Genomic DNA, 17,806 nt, shown 5'->3' on the forward strand with positions numbered 1-17,806 from the left:
TTTGGTCTTTGTATTGCAGATAGTGGGATGCCACTAATTGTCACCGTTGTCTAGACCATAACTTGATACACGGTAGTATTAGATAGAGTATTAAATGCAAAACCCTAGAAAGTAGCACAGAAATAGAGACCCCACCCACTTACCCCACGTGGGAATCCTTCATCGCGGGGAGGGGCCAGGCTGTGAAAATGGTATGGGCGAGGGGAAGGGGGTTTTAATCCAATGCCAGCGACAAATGTAAAATTAAAGCTCCTATATCTTAATATACAGAGGCAGTCTATAATTTTAAAGATATTTCAGATTAAAACTTATAGCTCCATCCCCATGACATCAGCCTTTTTTGGAGGGAAAGGGGAGGAAAGATTAATACCTTAGTCTCTACCTCTGAATTATAAATGAAAATGGTTTGATCCAGTCATAATTTCCGGAATTGAGGAGACCGGCCGTTTAGGACCTTTCAGCTCCCTTACCTAGATTCGCCACGAAGGTTAGGAGACAGAGGGAATGCGCATATGTGGCCCGCCTCTTCCTTGTGCCGAGTGTGACGTCAGGTGAGCTCCTGGACTTCATCAGGGCATTTAAAGGGTGAGAGTCGGGGGCCCGTGCAGTTACCCTGGAGGGAGCTTGCTGGTTAGCTGAGGGATGCAAGAAGGGGGACTAGGAGCGCTTTGGCTGTCGGCCCATAGAAAGGATCCCTGAGAGGAACCATGATTTAGAGGAAAGCAGCCACAGATGCTGAATCCCATCCTGGTCCAGATGCCCCACATGTCCCTACCTGGTTATTTTTAAAAGTCGAAAGGGTGAAGGAAGGTGTTGGGAGCAGTCCTCCTTTCCCACTCTACCCACCCCTCGCCCCCGTCGCCACTCCTGATGCTTAATTTTGGCATCTTTTTACCCGTCCCCGACGTCCCCCTTCCCCCGGCACGGGCATCCTAGTATAATGGAAAGAGCTCTGGATCTGGAAATAGAAAGCCTGGGTTCTAGTCCATCCTTTACTACTTAGTGCTGCTGGGTTGACTTCGGGCAAGTCACTTCTTCCCCCTGAGCTTCATTTTCCTCACCTGTAAAAGAGGGATAACAATTTCTTGCGTCCACAGGATTGTCAACTAGAAAGTGTTAATGAAACTTACCTAGAATGAGAACTGTTACTCTTTCATTCCTGCCATTTCTCTCCCACCCCCACCTTTTCATTCTTTGAAATGTCATCTTACAGACCGTTCCTAGTCTTCTAAGCCTGTAACCCTTTCAAGAACTATTTACTGATGGGGGTGGAGCAAGCATTGATAATTCCCTAATTCTAAAGCTGTCTGGTCCCCCCTCAAGCAAAATTGGTTTTCCTATCTCCACCCTATTTTTAATATATCTTTTTCTTTGGTTGGTTTGGGGGGAAAGATACGATGTATTGGCTTTGCCCTATACCCTCTTCAGCATCTCTGACCAGCTGTTTCCTGTTTTTTAATTCAGTACCTTAATTCATGTTTTTGCTGATCTTGTTCCCCTCCTGCCTCTACCCTGTAGTTAACTGTTTTCTCTCCTGAAATTATCTTGTACTTACTTATCTATGAAGATGTTGTACTATGACCTCCCAATATCATGTGAGACTGAAGGGAGAGTTTTTTGCATTCCTTAGTACAACATCTTGCATATACTTGTTTAATTGAATTTTTCTTCCTCTGGCAGGTTCCCAGCAGAGAGTGAGGATTAGCCCCCCTCACCTCCCTATGGGCAGCTGGCAGGCAGGAGAAAACCTGCAGCTCTGCCTGGCACACCGTCCACCCTTGGTTTGTGCTGCACTTGCATTATTGCTACTTGGGGCTTCAGGCCTAGGCCTTGGTGGTTTTATCCTTAACCATGGTGATGGGCTTCGAAATCCTGATATCCCTCAGGTGAGATTACTCCCTAGCATTATTTCTGCAGGTCTGTCTTTCCTATCAGTTTGGTCTTAAAACCATTTTACCACCTTTCTGCTCATAGGACTGGGTCTCCTTCATGAGATCTCTGGGGCAACTGACTCTGTGCCCTTGGAATAAGACAGCTGCAGAGAAACCACCTGGAGCTGAGTCTCATACTGTGAAATTGCTGACCAGTTTAAACTTAGGAGATGGTATCAAGAAAAACAGGACTCAACAACTACGGGCCACTGTCCGTGGTCACCAATTGGGACAAAGTGGTGAGAGAAGGAAATAATAGGGGTTAGGCACGACTTGAAGTTCTTTCTTTCCCAGACTTTCTGGGAAATTTATCTCCTAAGAATATGAAATAGGGGAGGCTAGGTGGTGCAGTGAATAAGCACTGGCCCTGGAATCAGGAGGACCTGAGTTCAAATCTGGCCTCAGACACAATCACTAGGTGTGTGACTTGGGCCAAGTCACTTAACCTCAACTGCCCTCCAAAAAGAAAAAAAAAGAATATGAAATAACAATCCCTTATATTTGAACACAACTTTAAGGGAGCTTTGTATACATTATCTTACCTGTCTAGGGAACCCTGTGAAGGAAGCTTCAAGACACACAAATGGTATTATTTTCATTTTAAAGATGAGGAAATCCAGAAAGCCTTCTCTTCCTAGTAGTTGTGTTCTTTTCCTTTTCTTCTTGGCATCTTATAATCATAGAATGTCAGAGCTAAAAGGACACTAGACACCATGTAGTCCAACTTTCTCATTTTACATGAGTGGAAATGGAGGCTCAGAGAAATGATGTGATTTGCTCAGAACTGAAAATCTAGAAATCTTGTCAGTCAGAAGTGTTTTCCATTATATACCACACTGGGTCATGGTGTTGGCTGAGAAGCTACTATGCACTGGGTGCTTCGGTGGATTTAAAAATATTTTTCTAAGTTATGTTTTGAAGGAACGTATTAATAAAGTTGGAAAAGGAGACTTGGGATTGTGTGGGAATCATCCCATCTTTGCCACTGGCTCACTGGGTGATACTGGGTCAGTCACAACCTCTCTGAGTCTTATTTCTTCAATTCTAAAATTTTCATTGCTCTGAGCCTCCATTTCCACTCATGTAAGTGAGAGGGTTAGACTAAAAGATGTCTAAGGTTCTTTCTAGCTCTAACATTCTATGATTATGATCTCAAGAAGAAAAAAGGAACAGTGTTAATGGGGATTGGGTTGTATGGTCCTCCAGCTTTAAATAAATATTGAATTGGGTATATTTAATTGAATATGTATAATGGAGAACATTTGCATTGGCATGTATAGAGAAGAATACTCTTAACAATTCCCTAAAATGTGTTCTCTATCTCCCTTCCCTCCAGCTTCTTCTGCAGAGGAGTCAGTATTGATCACAGCCCTGGTGCCAGTAGAGAAAACCTCTGGGACTTGCCTAGTTTTCAGTGCAGACCCCAGAATCCTGCCCTCCAGCCAACCACCCACGTCCTGCTTAGAGGAAGAGGAGGGAGATATTGTGAACACATACACTGTTGAGAGTTCCAAGCCAGAAGAAGAATGTTATGATGTCTGGAGCCATGAGGGCCTTATTCTCACCAAGCTCCTCACTGTGGTGAGAGCCCCAGACTGAGACCCTTAGCTCTCTTTGTCATCTTCCCACCCCTATCACATGTGAATCTTCCTTGTCTGTGGTCCCTGAATTATTTCTTTTTAGTCTGTCCCTGAGGTTTAGGACCTACTTCCAATGTCCCAACTCCCAGAGGCAAAGGAAATAATGTCATTGTTTTCTTTCTTCCTTTTTTCTACCAACCCACAGGAGGAACGTGTTTTGTGTGGTTCTAGGCTTCTCTACTTCAGCTGCTTTCTTCTCTTCTTCTGTGGCTTCCTATGCTGCTTTGCAGCAGTCTGTAGCCACCCACGTTGGGATATGCCTTGGCAGAGGACCCATATCTAAACTCAACAGCTTCAGACTGTACTTTGCTTAAAGGTAAGAGCCTCTGCCCCCTTTTCTCTAGACTCTTCATACTATTCAGCTCAGCAGGGAAAGAATGAGGGTTATGGTGCCTGAAATTCCACTGCTTGGAGGTTTAGCAAACAAGATGGTAAGCACAAAGACATAGGGTTTTGTGGATAGAAGAGACCCAGGAGCAGGACAGGATGCTGAAGACAAATTCACTCCATGATTTTTGTTCTTCATGTTTCAGTTCCCTGAATGGAAACAGGAACTTTTAAATGCTTGTATAGACGCGTAGTCTTGAATTAATAGAAAGACAGCAGCACATCCCTAGCGACTGGTACTGTTTCAAGTGCAAAATGTATGTGATATGGCATTGTCCTGCCCTTTTCCAGCCCTTCTTCCGTGATATTATGCCTTATCTGCTTGTTTCCCTAAATTCCTTTACCAATGTTGTTGGGGTTTTTCTCTGAGAGTTAACTTTCCTTAAGCACTTGATGCTTGCAAGAAAGACCCTGTGAGCTAGGTGCCCAGTATAGTAAAGCAAAACAAAACACTTGCCCTCGAGCTGTTTACAATCTAATCTCTTTTTCTTTTCTTAGGCCTGTGATTCCTGTTCTGTAGGCCCATCTGGGCCCTTGAGTTGGATCAAATGGGATGGGGAACAAAAAGAGGGTTTGAGGACCATTAAAAATATTTCTTATCCCTACTGCGAGTTCAAGATGTTGTTTTTGTGAGGTTAGTAGGTAAGGTGCTAGTGTGGATAGTGCAGACATGCTTTTCTCCACCTGGAGAGCTTTGTCAGGAATGACCAAAGATAAGGGAGATGGTACTGACAACCACAGGAATTGCATTTCTGGAATGCTTTAAGGTTTACAAAGTGCTTTCCCTGTGGGCTACGGGAAAGAACTGAGAATGTAGGCCCAGCTCTCCCACTGGCCTCAGTTTTTCTGTATGCAAAACCGTGAGACCAGCCCTGGCATTCTTGATTCCTTTCATTCTTTGGCATTCTTTCCCTGTCCAGATGGTCTACAAACTTAAGAGTAACCCACTTTCCCGCCTTTTCTTCCTCTGGCACGCCAGTTCTCTTGATCCCGCCCAGCGCCTCCCGCGCAGGCGTAAATCGTAGTCTCTCCCTTGCCTTATAGGCCGTCCCTCTCAAAGCTTCCCCTAGCAACAGGCTGGGACCTGAGGCGGGGTGAGCGCATGCGACCTGTCTCTTGCCATCTCCCCTTCCCCCGCCTGCCGGAGATTCTGGGAGAGGAGGCGGAGGGGTTGGCGCTCTGGGCTCCGCCCCCTTCCAGCCTCCTCCCATCCGGAGTTCGCGTGGCGGAAGCGCGCGCGCGCGCACTCCGAGCGGCCTCAGCATTGCTGGGTGCTAGATTCCTACTGTGGCAGCGAGGACCGCGGGCGCGGGGGGGAGGTTTCCTTTGGGGCTCCTCCCTCTAGGCCCCGCCTTCTTTGGCCCGGTATCCCCTACTGCGCCTGCGCGCTACCGCCCGGCCACCATCTTGGAGTTGGGGGGAAGCGAGAGGGAGAGGGAAAGGGGACTGAGAGAGGATCGGCTGCCGAGGGTCAGACAGGCCGGCGAGCCAAGGGAGGGGGAGAGAAGGGAAGAGGGAGACGGGGAGAAGGTTGTGAGAAGCCTAGCGGGGCTCGGGGGAAGACACTTCAGCGACAGGAGGGAGCCGGTTAGGGAAGGAAGGAAGGAAGGAGGGAGGGAGGGGCGGGCAGGGCCAGCTCCACCCCTTCCCTCCTCCCCCTGGTGGGGAGAGGGGGGAATGAGAAGCCCGGGCAGGGCCCGGGGGCCCGGGGGCGGCCCCCCCCTTCCCCCCCCCCCCGGGGGGGGGGGGGGGGGAAGGGGGAGGCGGGGGGGGGGGGGGGGGTCGCGGGGCTGTCACCCGCCCCTCAGCCCCAGCCGCCGCCGCCCCACGGGGTGCCCGGGGCGGGGGTCATCCAGGAGGCACTCGCAGGCTTGTCATTCGCCGCCCGAACATCCCCAGGAGGACATCGGGGGTGGGGGGGAGTGTCAGGCGCTCCCCCCCCAGGTTCCCGAGGAAGTCGGGGGTGGGGAGGGGGCTCCCTTGCTCTCCTCCCGCCCCCGCCCCAGCCTGGGATCGGCGCAAAGTCGAGGAAGAGGCAGCGAGGGGGTGGGGAGTCTCTTCCTCCCCTCTCAGCGACCCCGGAGCCACTGGAGGACCCCAGGAGGAGGCGACGGCGGAGACGCTGGGGCACCATAGCGACCCCCTCCAGGTAAGAAGCTCCCCTCATGTTTGAAGGGCAGCATGTGTGGTGGGCATCGTGCTGCACTTTTGGTGGGGGGGGCCTGGGCTTAGTCCCCTGATCACAGCCTTAACTAACTGTGTGATTGTAGGCAGGCCACTCGTTCTCTTAGAGCCTCAGTTTGCCCATCTGTAAAATACACTACCTGTCCCATCTGGTTATTTAAAGAAAGCGCATTATACACTTTGCAAACCTTAAATCGCAACATAAATGAGAGTTACTAGGAGTTGTCATAGGGAGGGAGCGCCCCCCTGAGGGAAGGGATGGTTGGCCCCCTTCACATGTTCACTGCCCTCATCCAGAAGGTAGAATCCCTTCGTCCTCGGGTTTGGGGGTTTGGTCTGGGAAAGCACTCTGGCATTCAGGGTGCTGATACCTTGTGACAGCTCTGCCTGGGGACTGCAGGGACCACTTCACCTCAATGGGGGGCTCAGGTGACAGCATTCCTAATGGCATAAGTGAAGCCACTGTAGGAAGGGGCATCTCCCTTGGGTTGAACCTTTTTGTGCTATGCCTCTGTCCTTCTGTGATCTTAAGGTATGGGCCAGATTTCTGATCTGTTTGATGGTTTTGGTTATGTGAGTCACCTGCATCCATACTGCCCTTTAAGCAAGAAGTATTTGGAGGTCTTGCCTCTTTCCATTAAAGAGGGGGAGGTATATGTGGGGGAAGAGTACTTTACATCCAAATTAGTGTTTCAATCCTTACCTCTTGCTGTCTCTTTTTGTTTGACATAAGGCTTAGAATGGGACCAGGAGGTAAGAGGTCAGATGTACTTTAAGGCTGAGATGAGAATTTCAGCTCTGGTATTTTCCATACCATTACCCTTCCCTGCATTGATGGAGAGGTTCTCTATATGCTGGTGGGTAGTTTGGAGACCCCCAGCTGTCTTATGCTTTTTTCCTCCTACATTTGGCTTCCACATTTACAAGGGCCCTTGGCTTAAATACCTTAACAACTCGATCCAACAAATACTTATTAGGGTTCTGCTATGTGCCAGGCACTCTAAGGATATAAAGCCAAAATAATTCTTGCTTTCAAGGACTTTACATTTTATCAACCAATCAGTAAGTAGATAGATAGATAGATCTATATCTATAACTGTATTTAGAGAGAGAGAGAACTAACGTGCCGGGTACTCAGCCAGGAACTGGACTCTGAGATACCTGGGAGGAATCTAATTTTCACTTGGCTAATTGCCAGACCTACTGGTAGTTTTGTTGGCATCCTCAGGATGCGGGTCACTGTGTTCAGGGTAATTTGGGGGCTTGGGGTAGGAGAAATCTAATTTTCACTTGCTAATGTCGCATGTAGTTTTGGTGATGTGCCTTTCAGGCTAGGGGGAGAAGCTTAGAGGGGCAAGAAGATGGTATCTTTAATAATGATGATAGCAAGATAGGTTCTTGTTTGTCACCCCTGGGTCCTGGGAGGATATCAAGCTTAGTACTGCAAGTTGAGCCTCTCTGTGGGGTAGGTGAAGGATGTTCTTAGTGGGAACACTAAGGGAAATGGACTGGAACTATAATTTATATTACCTATAGATGAAGATAGAACAGTCAGAAAGTCTTTGAACAAAACCTTCAGTATTTTCAGCCCTGTGCTGAGTGCCAAGGGGGCTTCAGGAAAAGATAGGACAGGCATTATGCCCTGAGGAGTTTACAATCTGGTTGTGGGAAGTGGGGAACTGACATGAAACAACAAAGAACAATAGGAGAATATAATTAAGTTCCAGATTATGTGATACAGATTATAAATGTTGTGAGACCTTAAAGAAGAGGATGATTGATGGCTGGAGTGGCCAGGAAAGGCCTCTATTAAGGAGGTGGGCCTAGAGTAGGGACAGTGCAGAAACTGGCTTGACTGGAGTGGAAAATGCTTCTTGGGGAATAGTGGGAGATAAAGTTGTGCTGGGTAAGAGATGAAGGTTCGGATTATGTAGAACCTTGAAAGCCAAACAAGGCAGAGAGTTTTAGATCTATGATTTGACCATTACACACTTGTTTCTAGAACCATTTCTCTCCTTTCCCACCCCTAATCCCCAGTGAATAAGGGTTTGACAATGGCCGGATTTCCACAGTGTCCGGCCTGGCCACTTCCTGTTCTCCTTCAGGGTCTGAGAAGTGGAGGTGTGGGGGGGTGGAGGGAGTGGTGCAGAGAGCAGAAGCAGGAGGGTAACTGAGCAGCTTTTGGGAAAGGAGGAAAGAGCCAAGACTATGGAGGGAAGAGGAAACCTAGAATTTGAAGCTGGGGGTTGGGAAATAGGAATCCTAGGTTTTTAGAGGGCAAAGAGATCTTGCGGGGGGGGGCAGGCAAAGAACTGGGTTGGGATGGTAGTTTTTAAGACTCTACAATTTGAGGAACCTTCCCAGCAGTTTTATGAACTCTGGGACTCTCTCCTCACCCCCTTCTTCTGTTGCCATGACAACTTCTTTTTCAGTGCTTAAATGTAGTTTCCACTCTGCCCCTGCTGGTCCTCAGCAGTGCCTTGCCCTCAACAAAGGAATGAGGGAGGAGATGGAGACCTGGGGTCTTGTTCCTGTTCTGGGGATTTCCCCACCCACCTTTTCCACTAGCCTCCCTACCCCCATCCTTCTTACACCCTTGGCCATGGAAGTACCTAATTTCTAAGGTCGTTTCTGTGCTCTAGGCTGGGCCCCAATCTCAATCCCCCACGGGGCCGACATGCCGGCAGGGGGCCGGGCTGGGAGCCTGAAGGATCCAGATGTGGCTGAACTCTTCTTCAAGGATGACCCTGAAAAACTGTTTTCTGATCTCCGGGAGATTGGCCATGGCAGTTTTGGAGCTGTCTACTTTGTGAGTGGGCTTTTCCCAATCCACCTTATCACCTTGTGCTATGCTGTTCCCTCTTTTCCCTTCCTAATTCTTTAGGCTCCTGATCTCTCTCAGGCTTATGCTAAAATTCTTTCCCAGGATATCATCCTGCTGCCCCTCCGCTAATTTAGCCCATCCTCCCACTGTCTCGCCTCCTTCCTAGTTTTCTTCTGGGGTCCTGGCCTTATTGCAGAACCCTACTCTTACAACCCTACGGCCCTCTAGGCTCGTGATGTCCGGAGCAGTGAGGTTGTTGCCATCAAGAAGATGTCCTATAGTGGGAAGCAGTCTAATGAGGTACGTAGGATGGGGGGCGGGGGGAGGTACAGAGTGGGACTGGGATTATGGATAGAAACAGCAAACTAGGGCTTTGGGACCATGTATCACCCCATGTGCTTGCCCATACTTGTCCTCTCCCCAACCTGATTGTTCTCCTAGAAATGGCAAGATATCATCAAGGAGGTGCGATTTCTGCAGAAGCTCCGGCATCCGAATACCATCCAGTACCGAGGCTGTTACCTGAGGGAACATACTGCTTGGGTAAACAGTGCCTTTCTCCTCTACCCCTCAGACTTGGCCTTCCACCTGGCCTAGTCCCACATGACCAAGTTGAATTTATGAACGTCTTTTGTGTGAATGGTTTAGTGTTGGGGTAGGGAGTGAGAGTGTAGTAATGATAACAAAGAAAGAAGATACTCATGGTTCCTGGTCCTAAGGACTTTAAAGTCTAGTTGGGGAGACAAGGTGAAAAACTTAAAATGGAATATTAAGTATCAAGATGAGTAATAAAGCCTAAGAATGTAATAAATCAGGAAGGGAGTGAGAACAGTCAGGTAAAACTTTTTATGGAGGAAGTGAGACAAGCTGGTAACCAGAAGGATTAGGGTTTGAATGGGGGATGCTAGTGAGGAGGCACAAGAATTAATATAAGAGACCCCTTGTCATTTCCTTTGGAACTGCTGACTGCAGTTAGGAATTGAGTCAGAGAGACTAGGTGACCTGCTTACCTCTAACTCTTGACTTTTTCTTTAGCTGGTGATGGAGTATTGCCTGGGCTCTGCCTCTGACCTTCTAGAGGGTGAGTGACCCTCAGGCTAATGAGGGGAAACTGAGAAAAGACAGAAGGCTGAAGTTTATATTAAAACAGTAAGGAAAAAGAAAAGGAAGCTGGAATGGTGAGGGTGGCCAGAGAGGCAGGGAGGACCTTTCTTGGGCTCCTTCATTCCTTGGCTTTCTAAGCACTTTGTAAACCTTAGAACGTCATCTGAATACGAGTTGTTTTCATCATTAGTGCACAAGAAGCCCCTTCAGGAGGTGGAGATTGCAGCTGTAACCCATGGTGCACTACAGGGCCTAGCCTATTTACACTCTCACAACATGATCCACAGGTATATATCATTCCTGACCCCATCCATAAAATCTTTTTTATCTTCTCTTTACAACCCAGACATCCATTAACCTTAGTTTGACATTCTTTACTCCTGTCAGGGATGTGAAGGCTGGGAACATCTTATTGTCGGAACCAGGCTTGGTCAAGCTAGGGGACTTTGGCTCAGCCTCCATCATGGCACCTGCCAACTCCTTTGTGGGCACTCCATACTGGTGAGAGACAGTGGATATTGGGGTTTAGAGACAGCTGGGATTTGGAGATAGGTAGAGGAGGGCTTAAAGTGAGAAGGGTAGAGGGAAGAGTTTGGAAAGCAGGGGTTTTTAGGGCTATGGAAAAGAGATTTGGTGTGACTTAGCGTATTTTCTTTCTTGCCCTTTTTTCCAGGATGGCTCCTGAGGTGATTTTGGCCATGGATGAAGGGCAGTATGATGGCAAGGTGGATGTTTGGTCTTTGGGGATTACTTGCATTGAATTAGGTAATGGTACCTTCTCTGCCTCAGTTCCCCACTCTGTATTCCCATGTTTCTGCCTCTTTTGTGTGCTTACGGACTTGTCTTATTTCTCCTCATCTTTTTGTGCTTCTCTCCTGGTCTCTATATTTCTTCTTCCTCTTTCCACAGCGGAACGGAAGCCACCACTGTTTAACATGAATGCGATGAGTGCCTTATACCACATTGCACAGAATGAGTCCCCTGTGCTTCAGTCTGGACATTGGTAAGAAAATGGGCTCTTTACAAGATAGGGCAGGAATTGGGGCAGTAGCAATACCACATCCAAGTGGTTTTACCCTACTGCCTTGTTGGTTCTTTCTTCATTCTTTCAGGTCCGAGTACTTCAGAAATTTTGTTGATTCTTGTCTCCAGAAAATTCCTCAAGACAGACCAACTTCAGATGTGCTGCTCAAGGTGAAGGGTTTTTTTGGAGGGGGGCGGGGAGTGAGATAGATAGAGGAGTCTCACTGTGGAATCAAGACCTGATTTGGAGAGCCAGAGACTGAAGGCCAGGAAGCATGGGTGACCTTAGGAAGAAGAAATAGGGAGGACAACACATGTCCCTTTTGGGAAGGGAACCTGAACTAGTGTGGGTGAGAACTGCTGGGTCCTGCAGACAGGAAATACTAGGGTTTTCATTGATAGGGAGGGGAGTTAGGGTCTGGTCTTTAGGACACCTGCATTCTACAAAGGGAAGGGAGAGGAGGGGCAGAGCAAATGTCCAGGTGTTACACAGCCTTCTTCCTTTAGCACCGCTTTGTGCTCCGAGAGCGACCCCCCACCGTGATTATGGATTTGATCCAGAGGACCAAGGATGCAGTTCGGGAGCTAGATAACCTACAGTATCGAAAAATGAAGAAGATCTTATTCCAGGAGGCACAGAATGGCCCCAGCGCTGAAGTCCCTGAGGAGGAGGAGGTGAGCAACTCTTTCCTGGCCAAGGATCCCATTTACTTACTCATCCATTCATTCAGCGGATATTTGTTGCAGCTAGTATGTGCAATAATAATAACCACTCACATTTTTATAGTGCTTCAAAGTTTATACATCGCTTTCCTCACAATAACTCTGTGAGGTAGATAGTGCAAGTAGTATTATCCCCATTTTACAGATGAGGAAACTGAGGCTCAGAGAGGTTAAGTGACTTGCCCATGGTTTCACAGCTAGTAAGTGGCGGAGCCAGAACTTGAACCCACAATGCACTGTGCACAATGCACTCTGGTTGGCGTGTGGGAATACAAGGATGACTAAGACACAGTCCCTGCCCTCGTGGAGCTTATACTCTAGTAGGGGAGGTAAGACATATAACAAATAACTATAGTACAAGGAAAAATGTGAAAGGTGCTGTATAAGGAGTTCATATAGAGGATCATGGGGGTTCAGGAGGGAGTAATTATATACATTGGGGGAATAGGGAAGGCTTTGTGGAGAGGATGACATTGAAACAGCATCCTAAAGGCGTAGGAGGATGTCAAGAGTCAGAACTTGGGTTTGTGGAGTGGGAAGGAGGGGGGGAAGACATTTTAGGCAGAATGCATAGCATAGCATAAGTGAAAATGTGGAGGAAGAAAATGACAAGGTATATTTGGGGAATAGCAGGTTATCTAGTTTGGCTGGAGTAGAGGATGTGTGTTGGGTAGCAGAACAATGAAAGTCTGGAGAGGTAGGTTGGGGGCCATATTTTGAAGGGCTGTGAATACAAGGATAGAGTTTGGACTTTACCCTTTAGGCCCTGGGGAGCCTTTGAGGTGTTTGAATAGGGGTCATGACAAGGCCTGGGCAACTCTAGTATTGCTTTTTGTCCCAACATTAGTTATGCTACCATCCTTCTCCTTCCCAGGCCCCCAACTTCACCTTCCTAATTCCCACCCCAGTGGTCCCCAGTTCACCTGGTGTCCTCATCCCCCTCCACTTGATCCTGGGGCCTCCCTAGCACGTACTGGCTCTCACTCCGGTCCCTTCTATGACTATTCTTAGTGCATACTCTGTGTTCCCAGGAGACGGAGCCCTATATGCACCGGGCAGGGACACTGACCAGCCTGGAGAGCAGCCACTCAGTGCCCAGTATGTCTATTAGCGCTTCCAGTCAGAGCAGCTCTGTTAACAGCCTAGCAGATGCATCTGACAATGAGGATGAGGAAGAAGAGGAGGAGGAGGAGGAAGAAGGCCCAGAGACTGGAGAAATGGCCATGATGCAGGAAGGTGAACATACAGTCACCTCTCACAGCTCTATCATCCACCGACTCCCTGTAAGCAGTATCTCCTGAGCATGCCCACTTTTGGGGATGAACTGGGAGGTGGGGAGGAATTCAGGGGAACCTGATGCAAGTACTAGCAGTGGGCAGAACTCTGGAAAGTGTCTGTCTCCTGTTGTTGAGATGGCTTAGCACTGCTCTTTATCTTGGTAGTGTGACTTAGAGGGGTCCTTATTAAAAACTCAGGAATCGGGGGCTCTAAGGCTGTCTCTTTGTCTCTTCTACTCCATTGCTTAGGCTCTTGGTCCAGAGGATTCAGTTTCATGCGACATCTGTTCCTCATTCTCCCCCTTCCTTTCTCCAGGGCCCTGAGAATCTATATGATGATCCCTATCAGCCAGAGCTACCCCCAGGACCCTTACAGGCTCCTCAACCTCCAGCTTCTTCCTCCTCTGCCCGTCGACGGGCCTACTGTCGAAACCGGGACCATTTTGCTACTATCCGAACTGCCTCTCTGGTGAGTTAGGACCAAAGGCCAGAGACTGGCAGTGGCCTTTCTGTTTGGTATTCTCACTGAGTCCTTTCTTCTTGTGCTCTCTGAACCCAGGTGAGTCGTCAGATCCAGGAGCACGAGCAGGACTCGGCCCTGCGGGAGCAGTTGAGTGGTTATAAGCGAATGCGGCGGCAGCACCAGAAACAGCTGCTGGCCCTGGAATCAAGACTTCGGGGTGAGCGGGAAGAGCACAGTGCCCGGCTGCAGCGGGAACTGGAGGCCCAGCGGGCTGGCTTTGGGGCTGAGGCAGAAAAACTGGCTCGGCGCCACCAAGCCATTGGGGAGAAGGAGGCCCGCTCTGCCCAGGCAGAGGAGCGCAAGTTTCAGCAGCACATTTTAGGCCAGCAAAAGAAGGAGCTGGCTGCTCTTCTGGAAGCGCAGAAACGTACTTACAAGCTAAGGAAGGAACAACTCAAGGAGGTGAGGGGGATGGAGGAAGGAGAGGGAGAGGACAGGGAAGAGAATGGAGGGGGGGGTCAGATTGTAAAGAGGGCCACAGTGGGCGGAGGGAAGAAAGGAGACTTCTGGGCATTTCCCCTTCCTCCTCCTGCTGGCCTTTTTCCTCTTTTCCTTCTGTCTCCTTCTTTCCTTACCCTCATCCTCCTCCTTCCCTGATGTTCTCCCACTCCTTTACCCCCTCTTTACTTGTGGGAGGAAAAGAGAGTATATGACAGAGAAACAGGACAAAGAGGAGAAAGGGAATCGGTGGCATAGATGACAGCATCCAGAGGAGACCTGGTAGAGTCAGCCCTGAGTGACTTGTGACCGAGCTTTCCATGCCCTGCTTAGGAGCTACAGGAGAATCCCAGCACCCCCAAGAGGGAGAAGGCCGAGTGGCTTCTGCGCCAGAAGGAGCAGCTGCAGCAGTGCCAGGCCGAGGAGGAGGCGGGGCTGCTTCGGCGCCAGCGCCAGTACTTTGAGCTGCAGTGCCGCCAGTACAAGCGTAAAATGCTCCTGGCCCGCCACAGCCTGGATCAGGACCTGCTGCGGGAGGTAGGCCTGGACCCAGCGCCAGGTTCCTGTTCCTTTGGATGCTTCCTTTTCTCATTCCTTCTACTTTCCCCATGTCCTCTTCCTTACAGCTCACTTTTACCCTCCTACTTCTTTCTTTCTCCTTCCTCTCTCGTCCTCTTTACTTCCTTTCCCCAGTCAGATTCCCTATCTTCTTTCCCTGAATTTCCAGCTCTTCCTACTCACTACCTTCTGAGCTTGCTTGCACTTCCTTCTTCTCTTGTTATTTTTCCTCAACACTGTCTACTTCTAGGCTTTCCTCTTTGAAGTTCTTCTACCCTGTACTCTTCACTTCCCATTTCCTGCCCCACCTTATTCTCCCCTCCTTGTTACTCCTGAAGCTTCCCAACAGTAGTTCTCTTTCCACTCCTTATAGACCCATTGCTTCTAGGTGTTTTCCCAGTCCCCAGAGGAGCCCTTGGTGGTTTGTGGCTCCCTTTTGAGATGTCACCTTCCTCCATCCCTATCCTTTCTCTAAGGCCTTTCCCCAACCATCCCCCAACCCTGATCCCACTGCTGTGCCCCTCCACCCTTTCCCTGCCCCTCCAGGACCTGAACAAGAAGCAGACTCAGAAGGACCTCGAGTGTGCACTACTGTTGAGGCAGCACGAGTCGACTCGGGAGCTCGAGGTGAGGCAGCTCCAGGCTGTGCAGCGTACCAGAGCTGAGCTCACCCGTCTGCAGCACCAGACGGAGCTGGGAAACCAGCTGGAATACAACAAGCGGCGTGAGCAGGAGCTGCGCCAGAAGCATGCTGCCCAAGTCCGCCAGCAGCCCAAGAGCCTCAAAGTACGTCCTGGCGAGCACCCCCCAGTCCCCCAGTCCCTTACCCCTCAGGCCCTGGACCCGAGCTCTGGAGCCCTGGGACAACAGCAGGCTTGGGAGCTGCCCAGTAGCGGCCCCAGATTGGAGGAGCGGAGCCTGCTAGGAGAGGAGGCAGCCCAGGAACACAGGACACTGGGAGAGAAGGAAGCAGCTGTCCAAGAGCGGAGAATTCTGGGAGAGGAAGGGGCTAGGACCTCCATAGGGCCAGAGGAGCGGAGGATTGTGGGGGAGGAGGCCGAGGAGGTAGTGGCCCTTTCCCCCACCTCTGGGGAGCGGAAGATTCTGGGAGACCAGACATGGAGGCTACCCCATGGGGAGGAAACTGAGGATCCTGAAACCCTGTCCCCCAGCTCCAGGGAGCGAAGGATTGTCGGCCAGGAAGAGGCTGAGGAGTGGAGGTTGTGGGGGAAGGAAGAGTGGAGTATCATGGGAGAGGAGTTGGAGCTAGGATGGGTCCAGGGGCCAGTCTTGCCCCCAGTCCTGGAGGAGGATGAGGATGAAGAAGCCCCTATTGGGACTCCCAGGGATCCTGGGGATGGTTGTTCATCCCCTGAGATTCCTCCTGAGCCCCCCCCTGGTCCCCTAAGACTGAGCCCCACTAGTCAGCTCCTAGGCCTCTTGTCCCATGGCCTCCTGGCTGGTCTGTCTTTTGCTGTGGGTTCCTCCCCAGGCCTCTTGCCACTACTACTATTGCTACTGCTCCCACTCTTGGCAGCCCAGGGTGGAGGTGGCCTACAGGCTGCCCTGTTGGCTTTGGAAGTGGGACTAGTGGTTCTTGGGGCCTCATACTTGTTGCTCTGCACAGCATTGCACATGTCTCCCAGCCTTTTCTTGCTTTTGGCCCAGGGGGTGTCCCTGGGGGCAGTGCTAGAGCTGAGTTGGCAAAGGGGCCTAGCTGGGGTGCCCCTAGGCCTTGGGGCTGCTTGGCTTTTAGCCTGGCCAGATCTAGCCCTGCCCTTAGCAGCACTGGCCGCTGGAGGCAGCTGGTTAAGGCAACAGGGCCCAAGACTTCGTCGGGAGCTGTCCAGGCTCTGGCTTCGGGCCTTGCTACGCCTATCATTATCAGCCTTCCAGACCTTACAAGGCTGTGGGGCTGTAGGCGACCGAGGTCTCTTTGCCCTCTACCCTAAGACCAACAAGGATGGCTTCAGAAGCCGGCTGCCAGTCCCAGGACCCCGCCGTGGGCGTCCACGCCGGTCCCGGAATCCCCTGGCCTTACTGGCTCAGGCTTGGGCCTTGTGCAAAGGGTGGAACTGGCGACTGGCGAGGGCTGGTAGGGGACTAGCTGCTCACTTGTCCCCTGGGGCTGCCCAGGCATTGGCCCGATGGGGGTTACTTCGAGGGGAACGCCCAAGTAGGATCCCCCGGCTGCTGAGGCATGGTCAGCGATGCCCAAGACCCCCAGCCCCTCCCCGAGTCCCTCCTGGGGCTACCTCCAGCCACCGTGTCCGTACAAGGCAGCCCCGAGCCTTGCCACCCTGGAGGTGATTCCTTCCCACTAATCACCCCAGCAGAGAGCACATGCACTTTATCTCCCACCCCACTGGCATGGGGAGGATCTTCCCCAGCCCTTATTCCTTCCCTTCCTTTGTGTGTTCTGTCCTTTTGTCCACCAGAGCCCCTTCAGTAGAAGGGGTTCCCATAGGATCTGCAGATAGTTTGCCCTTCCTATCCACTAAATTGGGAAGTGACACTTATTTATGTTCCCTCCCCAGCACCCCTAAATTATTGGTGTCTTCCCACTGTGTGTGTCCTCATCCTCACCCTCATTACTTCTCCAGGGCCTGGGCAATGTCCCCTCTGGTTTGGGGCAGGGCTAGTTGGGAGGGTTAGTCACTTTTTTTCATATGATTTTGATTTGGTTTTTCTGTTTCTTACCTCCATCCCCAACCCTGCTCCTCAATTGCCCCCCCCCAAGAAAGATAAACATGAATAAAACATTCGAGCGGAACCATACCTTTGGCTCAGGCCGCCGCCTCCGTCTGCTTTGTCCTGCCGCCCCTCAGCCTTCCCTATCACCCCCCAGAGCCCAAGTGAGAGCCTACTTCATCCCTTTCCCATCCCATCCCATGACTGCCTGTCCCCCTCACTCCCATCTCCATTGTGTCCTTCTCCCCCAATCCTTGTCCTTTTTGCTTTGCTCTCCTGGCAGTGTTCTCTGCCCTGCAGTGGTTTTGCATTAGTTTCTAGGGTCCCCGAATGTGGGAGGTGTTGGCTCCCTTGCCCCTAAGCCATGGATTCCCTTGAGGCTTGGGTCTCTCCCCATCATTCCACCTGGACCTATCCACCAGATGCCTTTGTCATCCTACCTTGTGCCTTTGTTCTGCCCCTTCACTGCACATTCTCCACTCCACCTAGTCTTGTCCAATCTG

The 17,806-nt window shown here is 50.5% G+C and overlaps 2 protein-coding genes across 4 annotated transcripts in view; both read left to right on the plus strand.

Moving 5' to 3' along the window:
• Positions 1–397: 397 nt before the first annotated feature.
• Positions 398–4,563, plus strand: TMEM219 (transmembrane protein 219). 2 transcript variants are annotated; one of them, XM_069063494.1, is made up of 6 exons: positions 398–551; positions 1,681–1,886; positions 1,975–2,170; positions 3,268–3,512; positions 3,717–3,887; positions 4,457–4,563. In XM_069063494.1, the coding sequence occupies exons 2-5, from the start codon at positions 1,722–1,724 to the stop codon at positions 3,852–3,854; spliced, it is 744 nt and encodes a 247-aa protein (XP_068919595.1). In that variant the 5' UTR covers positions 398–551; positions 1,681–1,721; the 3' UTR covers positions 3,855–3,887; positions 4,457–4,563. The 2 variants fall into 2 exon arrangements, with proteins under 2 accessions (XP_068919595.1, XP_068919593.1); XM_069063492.1 differs by having other exon boundaries at positions 430–585.
• A 1,196-nt stretch (positions 4,564–5,759) lies between these two features.
• TAOK2 (TAO kinase 2) overlaps positions 5,760–17,806 on the plus strand; it is a 14,809-nt gene continuing 2,762 nt past the window's right edge. The window contains exons 1-16 of one of the 2 annotated variants that reach the window (XM_069063497.1): positions 5,760–6,107; positions 8,785–8,951; positions 9,195–9,266; positions 9,408–9,509; positions 10,002–10,047; positions 10,261–10,357; positions 10,458–10,571; positions 10,744–10,835; positions 10,980–11,073; positions 11,183–11,264; positions 11,601–11,768; positions 12,848–13,099; positions 13,410–13,562; positions 13,653–14,018; positions 14,388–14,591; positions 15,159–17,388. In XM_069063497.1, coding sequence (XP_068919598.1) covers positions 8,820–8,951; positions 9,195–9,266; positions 9,408–9,509; positions 10,002–10,047; positions 10,261–10,357; positions 10,458–10,571; positions 10,744–10,835; positions 10,980–11,073; positions 11,183–11,264; positions 11,601–11,768; positions 12,848–13,099; positions 13,410–13,562; positions 13,653–14,018; positions 14,388–14,591; positions 15,159–16,922 — 3,738 coding nt within the window. In that variant the 5' untranslated portion in view covers positions 5,760–6,107; positions 8,785–8,819 and the 3' untranslated portion in view covers positions 16,923–17,388. Of the gene's footprint in view, positions 6,108–8,784; positions 8,952–9,194; positions 9,267–9,407; positions 9,510–10,001; positions 10,048–10,260; positions 10,358–10,457; positions 10,572–10,743; positions 10,836–10,979; positions 11,074–11,182; positions 11,265–11,600; positions 11,769–12,847; positions 13,100–13,409; positions 13,563–13,652; positions 14,019–14,387; positions 14,592–15,158; positions 17,389–17,806 lie in introns of those variants that run through there. The other variant, XM_069063501.1, reaches the window with a different exon arrangement.

The sequence above is a fragment of the Petaurus breviceps genome, unplaced genomic scaffold, assembly GCF_028583685.1.
Source record: "Petaurus breviceps papuanus isolate PSGF00001 unplaced genomic scaffold, PetGlider_PUasm1.0 138, whole genome shotgun sequence".
Lineage (NCBI taxonomy): Eukaryota > Metazoa > Chordata > Mammalia > Diprotodontia > Petauridae > Petaurus > Petaurus breviceps.

Bases quoted from the DNA above. Each gene is read 5' to 3' on its own strand.
- TMEM219 (XM_069063494.1), top strand. From the start codon at position 1,722: ATGGGCAGCTGGCAGGCAGGAGAAAACCTGCAGCTCTGCCTGGCACAC. The intron at 2,171-3,267 runs GTGAGAGAAGGA...CCTTCCCTCCAG, and splicing joins TCACCAATTGGGACAAAGTG to CTTCTTCTGCAGAGGAGTCA. The intron at 3,513-3,716 runs GTGAGAGCCCCA...ACCAACCCACAG, and splicing joins TCACCAAGCTCCTCACTGTG to GAGGAACGTGTTTTGTGTGG.